The sequence below is a fragment of the Manis pentadactyla genome, chromosome 3 (genome assembly GCF_030020395.1).
Source record: "Manis pentadactyla isolate mManPen7 chromosome 3, mManPen7.hap1, whole genome shotgun sequence".
In the NCBI taxonomy this organism is placed as follows: domain Eukaryota; kingdom Metazoa; phylum Chordata; class Mammalia; order Pholidota; family Manidae; genus Manis; species Manis pentadactyla.
Window position 1 is genome coordinate 66968824 of NC_080021.1, and position 16876 is coordinate 66985699.

Sequence of the window (16876 nt, forward strand, 5' to 3'; positions counted from 1 at the left end):
TGCTGCATGCAGACTTACTAGAAATGCCTTTGTACAGTCCACCCTTGACCCTGATTGTCGATGAGTCACACCCACAGACAGAAATGGGAAATGATCAGGCTGACTGTGCCACAGCACATTGAACACCACTCTTAGAACAAGATTCCTCACAGACCAGATGGCAGAATTGACTGCCTCACTAGAGCCTACCAACCAGCTAGAGAGAAGAAAGTTAATATACACAGACAGTAGGTATACTTTGAGATCCTCTGTGATGTCTGGGTGCTTTGGAAGCAGTGAGGCTGTCTAATCTCAGCAGGATTCCCATCGAGGCCAAGGAACTTCAAATACCCTAATGCTACCAAATAAATAAGTAGTGTGTAGGGTGATCTAGATGCTGAAAGAAATGCTTTCTCTGTATGATCATTTATCCCAAGAAAGGGGCCCTTATAAGAGTACTGGGTAGAATGCTAAAAGTAGGCTTCAATATCAAAGCCGTACTGAGACAGATCTGGATGTAAATTAGTTGAAGAAACTCTCTGGTGTTCTCAGGATGGCTTCTTGGAAGCACTAGAGCATCTCGTAGAATCTTGCTGAGCTCCCCAAGGAAACCACCCACCATTGTCAGGTCACACTGGCTACCCTTCTAAACAACACTGGTGCTATCATGGAAGAGTCCCAGCTGCCACAGATACACTGTGCACGAACTGTTATAGTGGGGCACACAGATAGGACCTCAAACCTCAAGGCCCGATTGAACTCTTCCAAATGGATTTTGGATAATTACCCCCATGCAGTGTTCTAGTTGCTGTATCCTTTTCTCGGGGTACATCAAAACCTTTCATGGTTAGAGAGTGAAAGCTCTGACAGTACATTAAACAATACATTCTTCATGATTCCATTTATACTGTGCTATATAGGCCAGGCAGAACTCACAAGTGGGGAAAGAAAACAGAACAATTATCTCTGGGGAGGGTGGGTACAGGGATTACCTGGGGAGGGGCTTGGAGGACTTTCTGGGATAATACATCCTATATTTTGATAGTAGTGATACCCTAATTTATGCAACTGTCAAAAATTATGGTACACTTCATATGTGTGAATTTTCACATATAAATTTTGCTTTAAAAAAAGAAGCATAAACAAGTATCGAACTTTAGTTAATGATGTATGATGTATGATAAAATTTTTTAGGGACGCAGTATACTGATGGCTGCAGTAGCTTCCTATTCCCATCAAAGACTTTCTATTACTCTTTTAATAAAGACTTGCTGGTAAGGAGGTAAGAATACTTACATCTTCACAAATGTCCCTTGTAACACCAGGCCCCTGCTGATTCCCCACACTGGGCATCCTGAGTTCTGTGAATCAGCTCCAGGTGAATCTGAGAATCTGTGCTCCCTCCAGACTGTGGTACCCGTGAGTTCTCTTGATCTGGAATGCCACTTGCTCTCATCATCTATTAACTTCTGCACATCTTTCAAATGGGAAACCTTATATAGGGCAGGGGAACCTTTCCTGTCCTTCTAGGCTAGGACATGCTCCTCTTCCCTTCACAGTTACACATTCATCAATTAATCACACAAATATTTATTCTTCCTCATAAGACTGTTGTTAGGAGGACCAGGGTGCCCAGCACAGCCATAGCTGGGTGTTCAGGAAGTTTGTTGGGTAAACGACTAAATGGTGAACTAGAATAAGATACCACTTTTCACATGAAAGACAACTTTAAAAGATTAATATTCAGTAAGAGGTGAGGGTGTGGAGAAACATACAAATTTCAAAACGATCAGTATGACACCTGCTAATCCAGCAGTTTCACAAGTAGAATTTATTCTACAGGCACAGTAGGACAGATATGTAACTGTATAACAATGTTCCCAGAAGCTCGTTGAAGTGTTGAAAACTCAACAACACACTATGTTTCAAGAGTTGGCTGTGAGGTTAAGGGTACACCATAAAATAAATTTGCATACCCACGCATACCATGAAGTCATTATATGGAATAACGTTAATCCTAATGTATTGATAGAAATGATGACTAGTGGATAGTGAGATAAATTGCATAAACATTTAAAGCATAATCCCATTTTGTTAGAAAAAATCCTGCATGTATATGTACACGATTTAAAGTGTTATTTTTTTAAATGTGAGGGGGTAGGGAACAGACTAAACTGTTAATGGGTATTACCTCTGGGGAGTAGGGATGGGGGGGTTCCAGCAGGGATATCTCTAAGGTAAACAATCAAGTCTTATCATTTTCAAAAAATATATTTTAAAATATTTTAAACTCTGGATTCTTTGCAGAAAAAGACTTGAAAGTAAGGTTCATGTTGCTTCTGCTAAAATGAAGCTACAAACAGTGAGTGACTGCACTAAAAAACGGCCTCCTGAGGACCCGACAACCACGGACCACCCAAGCGTTGGCACGAGTGTTTAATCCTGCCGGTGAGGTCTGGGAGGAAGGAAGACACAGTAATGAAAATGAGTCGTAGGCGTCCGGGTGGGCATGCCCCAGAAGGAAGGTGGCAGCAGAACTTACTCTGCTTTTCCAAGGACATGATCCTTTTGCGGTGCAGGATTCGTCGGGCACTCTTCCCTCGAGAACTGGGCAAAGGTATAGAACAAGGAGGGAAAGAAACCCGGGAGTCCTTGCCATGCCATCCGGGTTGCGAAAATAACGTGCCGCCGCTCTTCTCAGCTCCTCCCTGCGACTGGGAAACGGGTCTGCACGCGGGCAGCTCAGTCGCACCGACGGCGTCCGGGACGCGGAACGTGACTGGGGGGCGCGCACTGCGGCGCGGGTGGCAGAGGCTGCAAGCTCCGGTCCCGGCGCCGGGGTTGGGGCGCTCCCTCCGACGCCAACTCTAGGACGTTCAGTGGCGTCTCGCTTCCTGCACTCCACCTTTAGTAACCAAGCCTAGGCCAGGCTGAATTGGAGGGTTTACGCCCAGTTCTGCAGAGGAAGCAGCGGCTGGGGTGGAGGGTAACCTGGCCAAGGTCACCCGGCATTACAAGGGTTTCCCTCACCCTGGATGCTTTCATGTGTGAATGTGAATGGGCCTAAGCACTCCTTTCTTTTCCTCAATGACCCGCACGGAGAATAAAAATGCAGCCTTTGAACGTCCGGTACTGGTCTCGACCTCACTTTTCAAAATCCGGCGCGTCCGAAGTCGCGTGCCTTCCCCGGGGCAGCAGTTGGAGGCGCGCGCGCGGGAGCGGGGTTGGGGTGGGGGAGTCCTCGCACGTTGAAAGCTCCCCGAGTAATAGAACCCTGGGAAAGGACTGGTAACCACGGGGAACCTAGGACGCATCACGCACGCGGAGCCCGCCGCGTCTGTGCCCCACCCGAGACAAGCGAGGCGCCGTTTCTCAGCCCTAAGAGCGGTGCCCGGCTCCCCACGAAGTATCAGGGAACAAAGGTCCATCTGGTCCTTGAGGTTTGACGCCGCCTTCAGCCAGACTCGACTCTTGGGAACTCGAAGCCGAGGGGCAGGGGCGCGACCCGGGGACGCGAGTCCCTGCCTTACGGCTCCAGCCCAGGGTTGGTATGTTAGTAGAGAGGGGTTTACGTGCGGACCCTCGGGAACACTTGCGCAGGCTTTTTGCTTCCCCACCCGGTAAGCCTGGAGAGGCAATAGTGCCGGCCCGGGAAAGTGGGCAGCAAGCGCGCTCCAGCAGGGTCCCGGCGATGATTCGGACGACTGTGGTTAAGTGCGACCCCCTGGGGCCTGGAAGGCTAGTCGAGCGTCAGCCAATGGCTGCGGTGGGCGGGGAGGAAACTGGCCTGGGGACCTGCGTGGGCCGCGTCCCTTCCCCACCCTCGCCCTCCTCTCCTTGCCCCGTGGCCCCTCCCGCCGACGCCCTCTTAAACCCGTCTCTGCCTTCCCCGCCCTCCCGAAGCCTACCGGTCCCGCGCCCGCGCTGCCCCGCAGGTTCCTGGAGGCGGCCGCTCGCCGGCGTCGCTGTGCAGGTGGGTCCAAGCCGGGGGCGCCTAGGTGGCCCGGGGCCGTCGTCTGCTGGCTTCCTGGAAGCGCACTTAGCAGTCGCTGGCGCAGCTCGTTTGGGGTAGTCGTTTTGTCTCTTCGGGTCTTTACCTCGTGCGTGGCTCTTAGCCCAAAACTGCAGATCGTCGGGGTCAGGGGAGGCCAGGAGCTGAGCGCCTTTGGGGACTCAGGAGGAGACCGGCAGATGCCTTCGTCGTGACTGACCCTACCCGGTGACCCCGTGTTTTGTAATTTCTGAGTCAAGACCCTGCTTGGTTTTCTTATTGGGCTCATTGATCTTGCCCTCAAGACCCGCCGGCCCTGAAGGGGCTCCATTTCTCAGCCTTGGTGAACTTGTGTCCAGTGCAACGCCATCCTTCGGGAGTGAGGGCGGCGGCGCAGGGGTGGAGGGCCGGCGGCGGCGGCGGATGCTTCTCCCACCTGCACCGGGGCTCTTTCTCGCCTCCTCCTGAGAGGCGACCCAGGCCTTTTAGGCCCCCACGGGGGCGACTTGGGTGTCCCCAGGGACCTGGAGAGTGTGGCGGGCTCGGCCCACGTGGGAAAGCGAGCGCCGGCTGCCGAACCCCGAGGGGAGCCGAAGGCGGCGTCCTCCACCCCGCAGCCCGGGACCACCTGAGACCGCGGGGTCAGGCTGGGGGCTCGCAGCGGGGCGGCCTCCCGGACCTGCTTCCAGGCTCGCGGAGCGCGACTCCTGCAACATCCGCCAGGACCCCTTGGCAATTCCCTCCCTGCCCAGGACCCAGCAGCGCCTGGAGCTGCCGCCTGTCCCGAAACTCATCGGGATCGTCTTGGCGCTCGGCTCCCCGCCCACCCCCGGGAAGTGGGAAGCCCCGCGGCTCCGACCGAACCTGAGAAAGAGTTCTGTTTGCCTCGGGAAGAGAGGGGGAGAGGGAGCAGGAAAGATTTTGTAGGAGCCGGGTTTGGGGCCGGATGTAGAGAATGGGTGTTGGAAATCAGCCTTGCTTGGTCAAAATGTGTTTGGAGAAGGAAGGCAAAGGTGACCCTTCCCAGGAACTTGGAGTCGGGCAGGATCCCGGCAGATTTTCGTTTTGGGTTTTGGGGTGTGTGTGTCTACGGCTGTTCCGTTTTATTTGTACGGTAGCGCTTGGGGGATCAAATTGGGAAGTTTGTCCAGTTCTGTTCGACCTGGGCTGGCTAGTGGTGGAGACTAGGCAGGCAGGATCAGGGTCGCAGCGCCCCTCACTCAGCCGCGTTGCTTTTCCGCAGACCCGCGGCGCACTCCGGCCCGGTATGGCTCTGCGGCCGCCAGTTGAGGCCGGACCCCAGGACAGGGTGTGCTACCTGCCTGAGAGGATCCAGAACAACCCCCAACACCTGGCCACTTACTACCCGCCTTTCCCGCCCTATGGCCACTACGGGAACACCCTAACAGCTATGGAGGAGGGTTTCCAACCTTTCCGGCAGCTGGAGGCCACCGCGTCTGCATCCCAGCCTATGCCCCCCTTCACCTTCCGGACCGCGCCTCCCTTGCTGAGCCCTGGCCTGACAGTACAGAGGGAGTCACTCTATGATCTGCCCTGGTACAGCAAGCTGCCACCGTGGTACCCAATTTCGCACCTCCCCAGGGAGGTGCCACACTTCCTCAACAGCAGCCACGAGTATACCGGCCCCACCAGTGAAGACCTGGGCCACATAGGTGGCCGAAGCGACAGTGGCCAGTGTTGTGGACCAGAAATTATAATTCCACCACCTCCTGTGGATGCTTCCCTGTTACCTGAGTGGCTGAAGACCTCCCAGTTATTATCTTGCTCCCCCAGCAAGCCGTCTGAGCATGACCCCAAACTCCTGAACCAGGAGGGGAAGTCATCTCATCGCTACCACTTCACACAGGAGGACCTGCACTTAGTTCTGTACGGGGTCATTCCCAGCCTGGAGCACTCAGCCCGCCTGCACCATGCAATTTCCGGCCTCCTTGTCCCCACAGACAGCCCTGGTAGGTCGACATCAGGTGGGAGTAGGGCTGCAAGGGAATGCAGGGATGGAGAAGGGGTAATTTAAGGTGAGGCTGTATGTCGCCTGGAGTGCATGTACTTCTATCTGAGGATAGAGCCTTGGAGGCCAGGCCCACTTCTGAGACCCTACTCCTTTATTCAGAAGGTTGATTTTAGTGAGAGGTGAGTGTCAGTAGAGAAATAGTTCACACAGTGGACTTGTCAGGTGGAATCAGATTCTACCAGGATGTGCAAGGTATCCCGCAAAGTCCTCATGCAGTTCATACTTGGAGTCCCAGCACAGCCATCTCCCTTCACCTGGTCAGGTTATCTCTGACTCAAATTATTTAAATGTGCAAAATGGGGGTTAATTACATAACCTTGCAGGGGTGGTTCTGAGTCTCAGGTGAGAAATTTTATATACATAAAAGGAGAGGGAAAAATAGAAAGGTTAGGTAAACATCAAGTTTAAGATAATGGTTACCTCTGGGGAGTAGGGATGGAAAACCTTATAAAGGCATGACACATTTTAATGAAAAGTAAAATTTTTACCTGTCTTTTTCTAGGGTCTGATTCTCTTCCTCTGGATAAAGACTCCCTTCAACTGCCAGAAGGTAGGCGGGGCCCCGTGCCTGGGTTTCTTTCCCTGAACTAACACAGTGCTGCATCACTGGCTTCCTGCGTTGTCTCTCCCTTAGGGCTCTGCCTGAGGCAGACGATGTTAGGGGAGGTCCCACATTTTGGTGTGTTCTGCTGTAGCCCCATTGCCAAAGGAGTCAGGTTTGGGCCCTTTCAAGGTAAAGTGGTCAATGCCAGCGAAGTCAAGACTTATGGAGACAATTCTCTGATGTGGGAGGTAAGTGTCTTTCTGGGGCTTTGGCAGAAAGTGGGGAATGAGGCTGGTGGGGAAAAATGTTGGCCACTGCCCTTCTGGGAGCATCCTTGCCTGGGACAGAGGAGACACTGCTGTCTGCTGTCTGATTTACAACATAAAATCAAGGAAAGGCAGATGTTCACTCCTTCTGCATGAATTCTACAACATTTTAGCTTGTAGTTTAGCCCTGAAATATACATTTAAATAATACACTGTTCTATTTATATTCAAAAACAGAAATTTTAAATATTATAGATGGATAATTGAGAATATGCCAAAGGGAATAAAAGCAAATGGAGAATTTTTTATCATTTGTGTATGAAAGAAACTGAGGGTTTTTAAAAACTGATAGGCTGGCCTGTGTCCAGGGCATGTTGGTAGGAGTGCAGTTTGTCAGGATGCATCAGATTCCCCCCTTTCCCCTGAATTTGTACTTGTGAGAATATAGTTTAGGAAAGTAGTCTGGAATTCAGGCCGTGTGGAAAATGTTAATCACATGGTTGTTTATAATAACACTGGAGACTGCTAGGTTGGCCAACAGCAGAGAATTAAATGACGACTTATCAGTATGAATAAAAACAAGGTTGGGATAAAATACAAAATGAATTGGTTGCCTGTAAATGGTAGAATTCAATGTAACCATCTCGTTTCCCTCATCTCTACTTTTAAAATTAACATATCCTCACTATAGGTATTTGGAAGTCAAAAAAGTGATGAAACTGAGAATCTTTAAACTTGTCGCATCACCTACAGAGATATCCTTTAGCTAGTAAATCTATTTAGGCTTAAAACAATATTAGTAATAAATACATTCAGTGGACCCAAGTGTGAGATTTGGATTTTATAAATTTTTAGTAAGTTGTTTTATAGGGTGGGCAAGTAAAGTACATTCCAAACTTCATTTTTATTTCATTTAGATCTTTGAAAATGGTCATTTGAGCCACTTCATAGATGGAAAAGGAGGTGCAGGAAATTGGATGTCCTTTGTCAACTGTGCCCGCTTCCCCAAGGAGCAGAACCTTGTTGCAGTGCAATGTCAAGGGCAGATATTTTATAAGAGCTGCAAGGAGATCTACCAGAACCAAGAGCTCCTTGTGTGGTATGGAGACTGCTATGAAAAGTTTTTGGACATTCCTGTAAGCCTTCAGGTCACAGAACAGGGGCAGCAGGCATCCGGGCCCTCTGCAGGTGAGTGCCTGCCTTCGCCTTGCCCAGTGAGGCCCTCTGAGTGGAAGCAGAGGGTTCTTTTCTGAACGTGAACACTGCCCTGCAGCTTCTGTCTCTAACCAGGGGGGCATGCCCCAGGGAAGGAAAATGCCCTGTCTTCCCAAAGCTGCCAGAGCTACTTCCGTTCACAGGGGTACCTTTTATTTTACCCTTTTACCCAATAAAAGTGAAATAAATGGATGCAACCACTTCTTTAGGTGAGCCAGTTTCTAATTTCTCTTGAGTCAGGCTATAATATAGCTGAAGTCAAACCTCTGGAGCAGTGTTTTTCAAATGGTGGTTGCAGAATCTTAATGGTGGGAAATTAAGTGGTTGAGACCAACGTTAAAGGAAAAAAGAATAAAGTAGGCTAGAAAATACTGATGTGAATCTGACTTAAGTAAGAGTAAGCATTGTTTGATGAAGTTCTGTTACAAATAGGTGTGTGTGTGCATACACGCTAGGTTTCAAATATAAAAAATGTCTTACTGTGGATCTCAGTCAACTTAGAGAAGCACTGAGCTAGACTCTCACTTTCAAATTTTAATGTGGGCATGAATACCTGCAGGTCTTGGGAAGATGCGAGTCTCATTCAGGTTTGAGACCTGAGATTCTGCATTTCAATGAAGCTTGCAAGAGATGCTGACGTTTGCTTGTTCCTGGACCAAATTTTAGTCGCAGGAAGCTAGGGGACCACCAACCCTCTCTGGGAGTGAGCCTCTGGAATTAGCATTTTAGAAAAGTTCTCTGAGTAATTTTTATATACACAAAAGCTTTGAGGACCACTGAGCTAACAGTAGGACAAGACAAATTCTAATTACTGTAATATGTGTAATCAGGTAGAGAACCACTTTATTATGTTATAATAAATATAATGAGTAACAGGTAAAAGAAAATGTTATTTGTACCCATCACATACTAAGTGATTGCGTGCAAGTCCTCCTGCTAGGCTGAGTCTCTTCAGGACAGAAAATAATCCTGAACACCTTCATGTCCCCTGCTCCTGGATCCCAATATGCACAGATTGAAAGAAGGGGAAGACACTACAGCTAAGTGGAGAAATGCTGTTCAGGGATGAGGTGCAATAGGATGTGTTAGGCAATGAGAGGGAAGGCAGTCCGGGCTGCGGAGAGAGTGAAGCGGAAGACAAGGACATGCTGACCAAGGATTAGGAGGTAATTAGAGAGCTGTGTCTGTCAAATAATTAGGGCCTTTCAGAATTGTTTGGTGAGCTATTTCCCTGCTATATAGCTCACCAAAAACAAACGAATGGTGTGAGGGTAAGGTTGGGGGTAGATGTAAGATGAGGGGGTTCTCTAGAGTCTAGAGCTCCCTGTTATCTTATACTGAGCCCCAAGCCATTTTGGTCACTTCCAAAAATGTACTGATTGCTCTAACAATGAACAATGGATTTGAGAAAAATACATATTTCATAACTCAAACAGTATAATTATCCTTTTGAAAAATTACTGAATACAATGTATTGAGCTATTAATATATTGATAACCTTTGATATTTCAGTAATACTCCTCTGGAAGTTTATCTTCAGAAACTAGTCCAAAAGAAAAGGCTTTGTCCATAGAATTTTTCCTATAGCACCATTTATGTGAGTGAAAAATCACAACCTAATGCTCGGTAGTAGAATAATTGTTAAAGAAATGATATATTAACATAGAATAACATGCAGATATCAGAGATCCCAATTATATGATGAACAAAAGGGATGAGGGCTTGTAATGGTTAGTGGGGAAAACCCCCCAGCGTGCAGTGGGTTACCTGTGCTCTGACTCTAAACCAAATTATACCCAATGCCTACGGCACTGTTCATGGATTTTGGACAGTATGTGGAAGGAAACTTGTAAACAACTTAAATTGTTAGGAAGAATACAGATGAATCTATCTGTTTTCTGTTATGAATGTTTTTGTTTAGGAGAAAAAAGAAAAGGAAACAAAATTTTTTTTCTGTCCTCTCAAAAGAACTGTTTTGGAAGGCTTTTGGTGAGGGTTGGGTGGGGTCTTCCCCCTTGAGGTCTTGAGTGGGAGGGAAGGGTCTGGACCCTATGTGGGCGGGTTATTTGAGTATGCAATCCTGCCGAGTGTGTGTTTTGGGGGATGGAGGTGTGGAATGTGAAGACAACTCTGAATCTTTACCAAACTCTCTGAACCGTGTATTGGTGGTGAGGCAGAAAACATCATTATCAATACTGAGAAATCCCTTGACTAAAAATAGTAGTTGATGGAGGTGTGGGTGTGGAGGGAGGAAGAAGGAAAGGACCAGGATAAAATGAGGTTAAGATAAATTTCCAAAGACCTGAGCAAAAAGTGCTTAGTAAGTGGGCATCCTGTCGTTTTTTGCCCAGGTGGTTATTCTTATGTGAACTAACTACCGATGTCTTATTCTGAATTTTGGTGTGCTTAAGTGCTTTGATTTGTAAAGATCGCTGACCCTGTCTTGTAGACCCTGTCTTTCCACCCCAGGAAGCAGGAAGGCCAGGTATTTCTGACCAATGAAAATTCTAGCTCTGAGCAAAACCCATCCCAGCAGGGGCATTCGGGGAGTATTAGCACCTCAATGGAAGTGATAGACCTGGCAGGGCGCTGGGTCGGCCTGGGTTGGCAGCTGCCTTCCTGGGTATTTACTTAATGAATGGTTTATTTCCTTAGCTACCTGTTAAACGTGCCTGCGACACAGTGGTCAGCTAACAAGGTCAGCCCCTGATGGATAGCTTCCCTGCTGTCCTGATGCTAAAAAGATTTCCATCTACAGACTCTTGCATATACTCGCTCCTGGCTCTTCTCTCCCTCCCTGGGGCCAGACCAGGAGGGCTCAGTGGCACATTCACAGTCAGAGCCACTTTGTCCTCTAGAATCCAGAGTGTCCTTGGAGGGGATGCTTTTGTAGGTGGCCCCTGTCCTCTCCCCCCAATACACAGACACCCCAGGACCTGGAACCTCCTTTGCTAAGTCAGCTGCACACTCTCTAACCCCTTTTCCCCTCCCTCTTCCATTGATAAAAACAGATTGACCTTTCTTAGTCTTGTCTTTCACTGAGTGATAGTATCACTCCTATTGGTAAGAACTCAGTATGTGTTGAGACTAAATTGTCTTGGTAACCTGTGTATTAGGGAAGGCATCATAATGTCATCTTTGCTCTATACATGAAGATACTAGCTCTGGAATCTTTCCCAAAAGTTCTGAGAAGTGAACTAGTAGCTAAGAGGGTGCCTGAGACCTGTAAAGGGGTCAGATGTGAATTTGTGAAGCCTGGAAGTAAGCTACGGTGCCCATCATTATCCCGGGTGAACTGCTTTGAGCTTGCAGCCCAGGCTGACGTGAAGGCAACAGGGAGAGTAGGTGTATTTCAGCGTACTGACCTGGTGACACGTGCCATCAGGAGGGTGTCAGGAGCTGTAGGATTGTCTGCCCTCACAGAGGGATGGGCAAGGCTTCTTGCACAAATCCATTTCAGGGATCAGAAGGGAAGAGACAACCACCATGGGCAGCATGTAGACTTGGAATCCTAAATTCGACAAATGTAAAATAATTATGTATGTTATATACACGTGTATTAAGGAATAAGTTACTTGTTCAGGTGTGAACACTGGCATTATGATTACACTTTTGAAGAGTTATTATTGATGAAAGATTATGGTTTGAGGTATTAATGAACCAAATGACAGATTAGTATTGAAATAATCCGTAATGGAGCGAAGTGAAGCAATTGAAAACAAAAATTGCCTATGAGTTGGTCATTGTCAAAGCTTGGTGTTGGGCACATGAGGGTTTTTTACCCTATTATTTTGGCGTTAGTGTATGTCTTAAATATGCTGTAATAAAGGATTTTTTAAAAATTATATTGGAGGAAGTAGGAATGAAGGAAAGGAGCAGCTGACAAGCCCTGACACTAACCCTTCTGTTTAACAGAGTCTGCAGAAGGTTACAAATGTGAAAGATGCGGAAAAGTATTCACCTACAAGTATTACAGAGATAAGCATCTCAAATACACCCCCTGTGTGGACATGGGTGATAGGAAATTTCCCTGCTCTCTCTGCAAACGATCCTTTGAGAAGCGGGACCGGCTCCGGATCCATGTCCTCCATGTGCACGAGAAGCACCGGCCACACAAAGTAAGAGTCAGGGCTTTGAATGATCCTGCCCATCACACTTCCTTCACACAAGCCCCTGAGCACACCTGGAGGGCCTCCAGGGGGAAAGTGCTGGGACCCAGTACCCAATGAGACAGGGGCTTTGGTGGAGGTGACAGTTCTGTAGAAGGGCAGGCCAGTACTCTTTCCATCTGAAGGCACAAGACCTAAGTGGAGAGGATTTCCTTCTTCTCTCTTGCTTCTTACCTGTCTTAAGGTCTTTGTTCTCTCCTGGAACTCTTTCTGCCCAGATGTTAAGTTGAATCAACCTCCCTGTGCTTACATTTTAATTTTTCTGCTTAGCATTCTGAGAGCTCCCCAATCTTACTTTCCAAATTGTGTATTAAGTCTTTAGCAGTCAGGGTGTCCATTCAGTTATACAGCATTTCTGTTGTGTTATTGTTGTTTTTAATTTCCAAGAACAGTTTCTTTTTCTAATTGCTGTTCTTTTATATTTGATCTGTTCTGTTTGCAATATTAATTCAAACATCTATTTGTGACAACAATGATTGTACATGCTCTTTATTAAAACTTCAAGCAGTATGGAAAAATAAGAAAAGGCTTCAACTTTACCCCAGGTCTCACCATCTAAACATACCCATTCTCCCATCTTTGTACATAAGCGCACCTGGGGAGCAGGGCTTGGAAGCACAGTGCTTTCCTTGACTGGTTCTGAATTCCTGAGAAGATTTGAAAGCAGTCACCAGGGTCAAGAGCACAGAGAAACGACCATGAACTGTTCAGAGTAGGTGAACATAGGCTGTAACACGTGCTATCCCTGGACTCCCAAAATATGACCCTCTTTTTATAGGTACAACATGTTTCAGATCACATTGCCATTTTGGTCTACGTAGTCCTTGCCACCCCAGCTAGAGTTTTAGTTCTTATCTCTAGAGTATTGGGCACATAGTAGGTGTTCCATAAATATTTATTGAATTAATTGTGTGGTACTTGGTTGGCAATCTACTCACAGCCCTGTGAGGAAGGGCAGAGCAGGTATGTTGCCTATGAAGAAAATTGGGAAACAAAGATTAAGACTAACTGATTTGCTCTGGTCACACAGCTATTTGTTAATAGAGCAGGACTAATTCAGGCATCTAGTACACACCACGATCCTATTCAGTTCCTACATTTACATCTGAAGCAGCTGATACCCAGAGACTTCAGGTAATTTAAGTAAAAGTCTAAGCACTGAGCAGACTCTGGACCAGAACCCGTGCTGCCAGATTCTCAGCATAGTCCTAGGGGATCTTTATCATCTTAACTAGACCCTCAGCCGGAGTGTACTTGATCCTCTGCCTACAGACATACACATAACCAACGCAGTAGCTCTCATCTCACTCCCAGTTAAACATAACGATGAAATGCACTTATTAGGGGAAGACATGATTTCAACTGTATTTTTCTTTTTTGCCTTAGTGTTCAACATGTGGGAAGTGTTTCTCTCAGTCTTCCAGTTTAAACAAACACATGAGAGTCCACTCTGGAGACAGACCATACCAGTGTGTGTATTGTACAAAGGTAAATGGAACCTCCCCCCGAGGGATGTGCCTTGAGCCCAGTTTGGGTGTTCATGGATAAGAACCTGGAGCGTAAACCCAGAGCTCCTGGTACACTATCAGCCCAGTACCTGTTTCTACCCCCAGATATGCTCAGGCTTGCTTAAGGTGGTCGCATATGACCTCCTTTTGCCAAATTAGTGTTTAAGGCATGTGTAATGAAATTGACTTTAAATTTACAGGGAACTAATGATTGCAGACAGGATTGTGTAGTATTTAAGAGCACAGACTCTTAAATGCTGATCTGACTTTCTAGAGCAACATTGCTGAAGTGGCATCCGATCTGCATTATACAGGATACTGAGTTATAAAGATAGACAGGTGCATGGTTGGGGGTTGCTGGGATAGAAACAATTGACCATGCTTTAGAAATATACCAAAATAACCTTGTGTCCCCTTTTGGTTGTACACCACTGTGCCGTCAAATATGCAGTTACCTGTTAGCAAGATGCGGTTGTATAATTTAATAAAACTGAAAGTTCAGTAACTGTACTGCAGTAGCCACATTTCAAGTGCTCATTAATCCCGTGTGACTAGTGACCACCAAACAGGATTGCGCAGATATAGAACATTGCAGAAAGTCTCATTGGGTAGCACTGGAATCGACTGGCTATCATTGAGCTAATTACATTCTTTTATAATAAAGCCATAAAAGGAATGTAAGCTGTCTTAGGATTGACTTCTAAACCTCCCAAAGAGGAGTAAAACATTGAGTCTACCAGGTTTAGGGAAATGGATACTACCAAAGAAATTATATGTCAGGAGAATGGAAATAATCCAAATAGAAAAACAGGGCTAAGACGTTGGTGGACCCTGTGGAGCCATCACAAACCAAAGGAAGGTAGCCATGGATTTCCAGAGCCCCCAACCCATCCTATTTCTAGCTGGCCTGGAAGGACAGAGGCCTTAAAGGGGGACCTAAATCCACTTGTGCCATGAATGGGTTGTCTGGCACTCCAGGTCACAGACCAGACTGCCCTAACTTGAGCTGCTGGAGACTGGCCAGGTCTAAGTGTCCAGGAGAGTATAGCATGTACACCTTCCTGTAGTGACCCCACCCTACTTATGCCCAGACACCCCACTATCAAGCACTCCCCTCCCAGCCTACAAATCTGAGGTCACCAGTGTAACCTGGTGTTTTAAATCACCATCAGTGGACCCAAAAATTGTCATTATATCCCCACTATACTACTAGAAAGTGACATGTCAGAGCATGGTACTGAAATGAATGATAGGGAAAGGTTCTAAATAAAGGGAGGTATAGAAGTGGCCAAGAAAGGTTGTGAGAGCATCATAGAACTTGGGAATCTAAAATGGTATAGCCACTCTGGGAAACAGGCAGTTTCTTTTAAAAATAAACTTGTAATTACCATACAACCCAGCAATTGCTCACCTGGGCTCTTAACTTCAGATAAATGAAGATTATGTGTCACACAAAAGCCTGTACACAAATGAAGCAGCTTTATTCACAGTAGCCCCACACTGGAAGCCACCCGGTGTCCTTCAGCAGGTGGGTAATTAAACCGACTGGTGCGTCCACAGCATGGAATACTACTCAGCAGTTAAAAGGAACAGCTGTACCACAATCACCTCCACAAATCTCCACAGAATTACAGAGTAAGAAATGCCAATCTCCAAAGGCGGGCTCCTGTGTGATTCTGTGTACATAACATTCTTGAAATGATAGAATTCTGGAAGTAGAGAACAGATGAGTGTTTGCCATGGATTAAGAAAAAAGTGGGAGTCGGAGAGTTAGGTGTGGCTATCAGGGCAACAGCAGGGACTGGTTCGTGGTGGAAATGGTTTTGTGTCTTAACTACATCAGCATCAATATCCTGGTTGTGATAACACACTGCAGTTTTGTGAGATGTTACCATTGGGGAACCCTGGGTAAAGGGCACACAGTCCCTGTAATTTCTTACGACTGCATGTGAATCTACAACTATATCAAAAAGTTTTAGAAGAAGGAACCAGTAAGGTACTGATTCATACGAAGACACTGGTCAACATCAGCTACTCCCTTCTGTGAGTGGAGCTGCTTGTTTAAGTGCAGGGTCCAGGCTCAGGCATACTAGGTACACTCCTCTGGGGTAGATGCCATCATCTGCATTTTTAGCGAGACCCCCAGGTGATCTTGGCCACTGAAGAGCCACTGCTGAATAATCAGTGCTACTCAAAATGAGCTAGAATGACGAGTCAGTCGTGTCCTTTCGTATTAGGGCTGCTGCTGTTGACCCAGAATGCACTAGACCATCAAAAGCCAAGGAGCGTCTCTTGGAGACCTCAGGACCAGTAACAGTGAAATGAGCCCCTTTGCTTAACAGGTTGTCCTGCTGATGGAGCTTCCTTTTCCTTCTGCTTTCTGTTCTCTGCAGAAATTTACTGCCTCCAGCATACTCCGCACACACATCAGGCAGCACTCCGGGGAGAAGCCCTTCAAATGCAAGTACTGTGGTAAATCCTTCGCATCCCACGCTGCCCATGACAGCCACGTCCGGCGCTCACACAAGGAAGATGAGGGCTGCTCCTGCAGCATCTGTGGAAAAACCTTCCCCGATCAGGACTCTGTCTATTCCCACATGAAATTTCATGAAGACTACTAGCCCTCAGAGTTTAGGGACAATAGGAAAACTAAGGACTTGGATTTCATCTTTATTTTTTTTGTTTATGGGTGTGTCATAGGAACAAATGATAGTTAAACCTGAGAGGAGAAATAGAAAAATGGAATAGGCAGTTAGCTGAATTCACCAGATTTATTGTTTCAGCAGCTTTTGCAGAAATAATAAATAAACAAATTTTTCAGAGTTTTTACCAAGAATGAAATTTTGGTGAATTTGCCTAGAAATGGTGAGAGCTGGCTATAGGTAGAACCTAAGGGTGTGGAAAGTCAAAAACCCTGAGAAGGACTAAAGTACATTTCAGGGATTGGGAATTGAGTCTCTAATTTTATGATAAAGGAGGCCTTTTTTCTACTATTTTGTCTTGGGCTTCCAATTGTAATGTGTACCTATCACCCGTTATATTCTACAGAAAAAATTCTTTAAAACTTCACTCAAGCCAGTGCTTCACTAGTACTATGACTAAGTGTTCAGGTATAAATCTCCCATTTTTTTTTGGATTCATTTTAAACCCTTAGTTCCCACTCCTCCCCCAT

The 16876-nt window shown here is 46.7% G+C and overlaps 1 protein-coding gene across 1 annotated transcript; it reads left to right on the top strand.

Annotated features, from left to right (window-relative positions):
• Positions 1-5237: 5237 nt before the first annotated feature.
• On the top strand, positions 5238-16325 carry PRDM14 (PR/SET domain 14). The gene is made up of 7 exons (XM_036886329.2): positions 5238-5940; positions 6505-6552; positions 6637-6794; positions 7730-8000; positions 11943-12145; positions 13583-13684; positions 16098-16325. The coding sequence occupies exons 1-7, from the start codon at positions 5238-5240 to the stop codon at positions 16323-16325; spliced, it is 1713 nt and encodes a 570-aa protein (XP_036742224.2).
• The last annotated feature ends 551 nt before the right edge of the window (positions 16326-16876 follow it).

Bases quoted from the DNA above. Each gene is read 5' to 3' on its own strand.
- PRDM14 (XM_036886329.2), top strand. From the start codon at position 5,238: ATGGCTCTGCGGCCGCCAGTTGAGGCCGGACCCCAGGACAGGGTGTGC. The intron at 5,941-6,504 runs GTAGGTCGACAT...GTCTTTTTCTAG, and splicing joins TGTCCCCACAGACAGCCCTG to GGTCTGATTCTCTTCCTCTG. The intron at 13,685-16,097 runs GTAAATGGAACC...TGTTCTCTGCAG, and splicing joins AGTGTGTGTATTGTACAAAG to AAATTTACTGCCTCCAGCAT.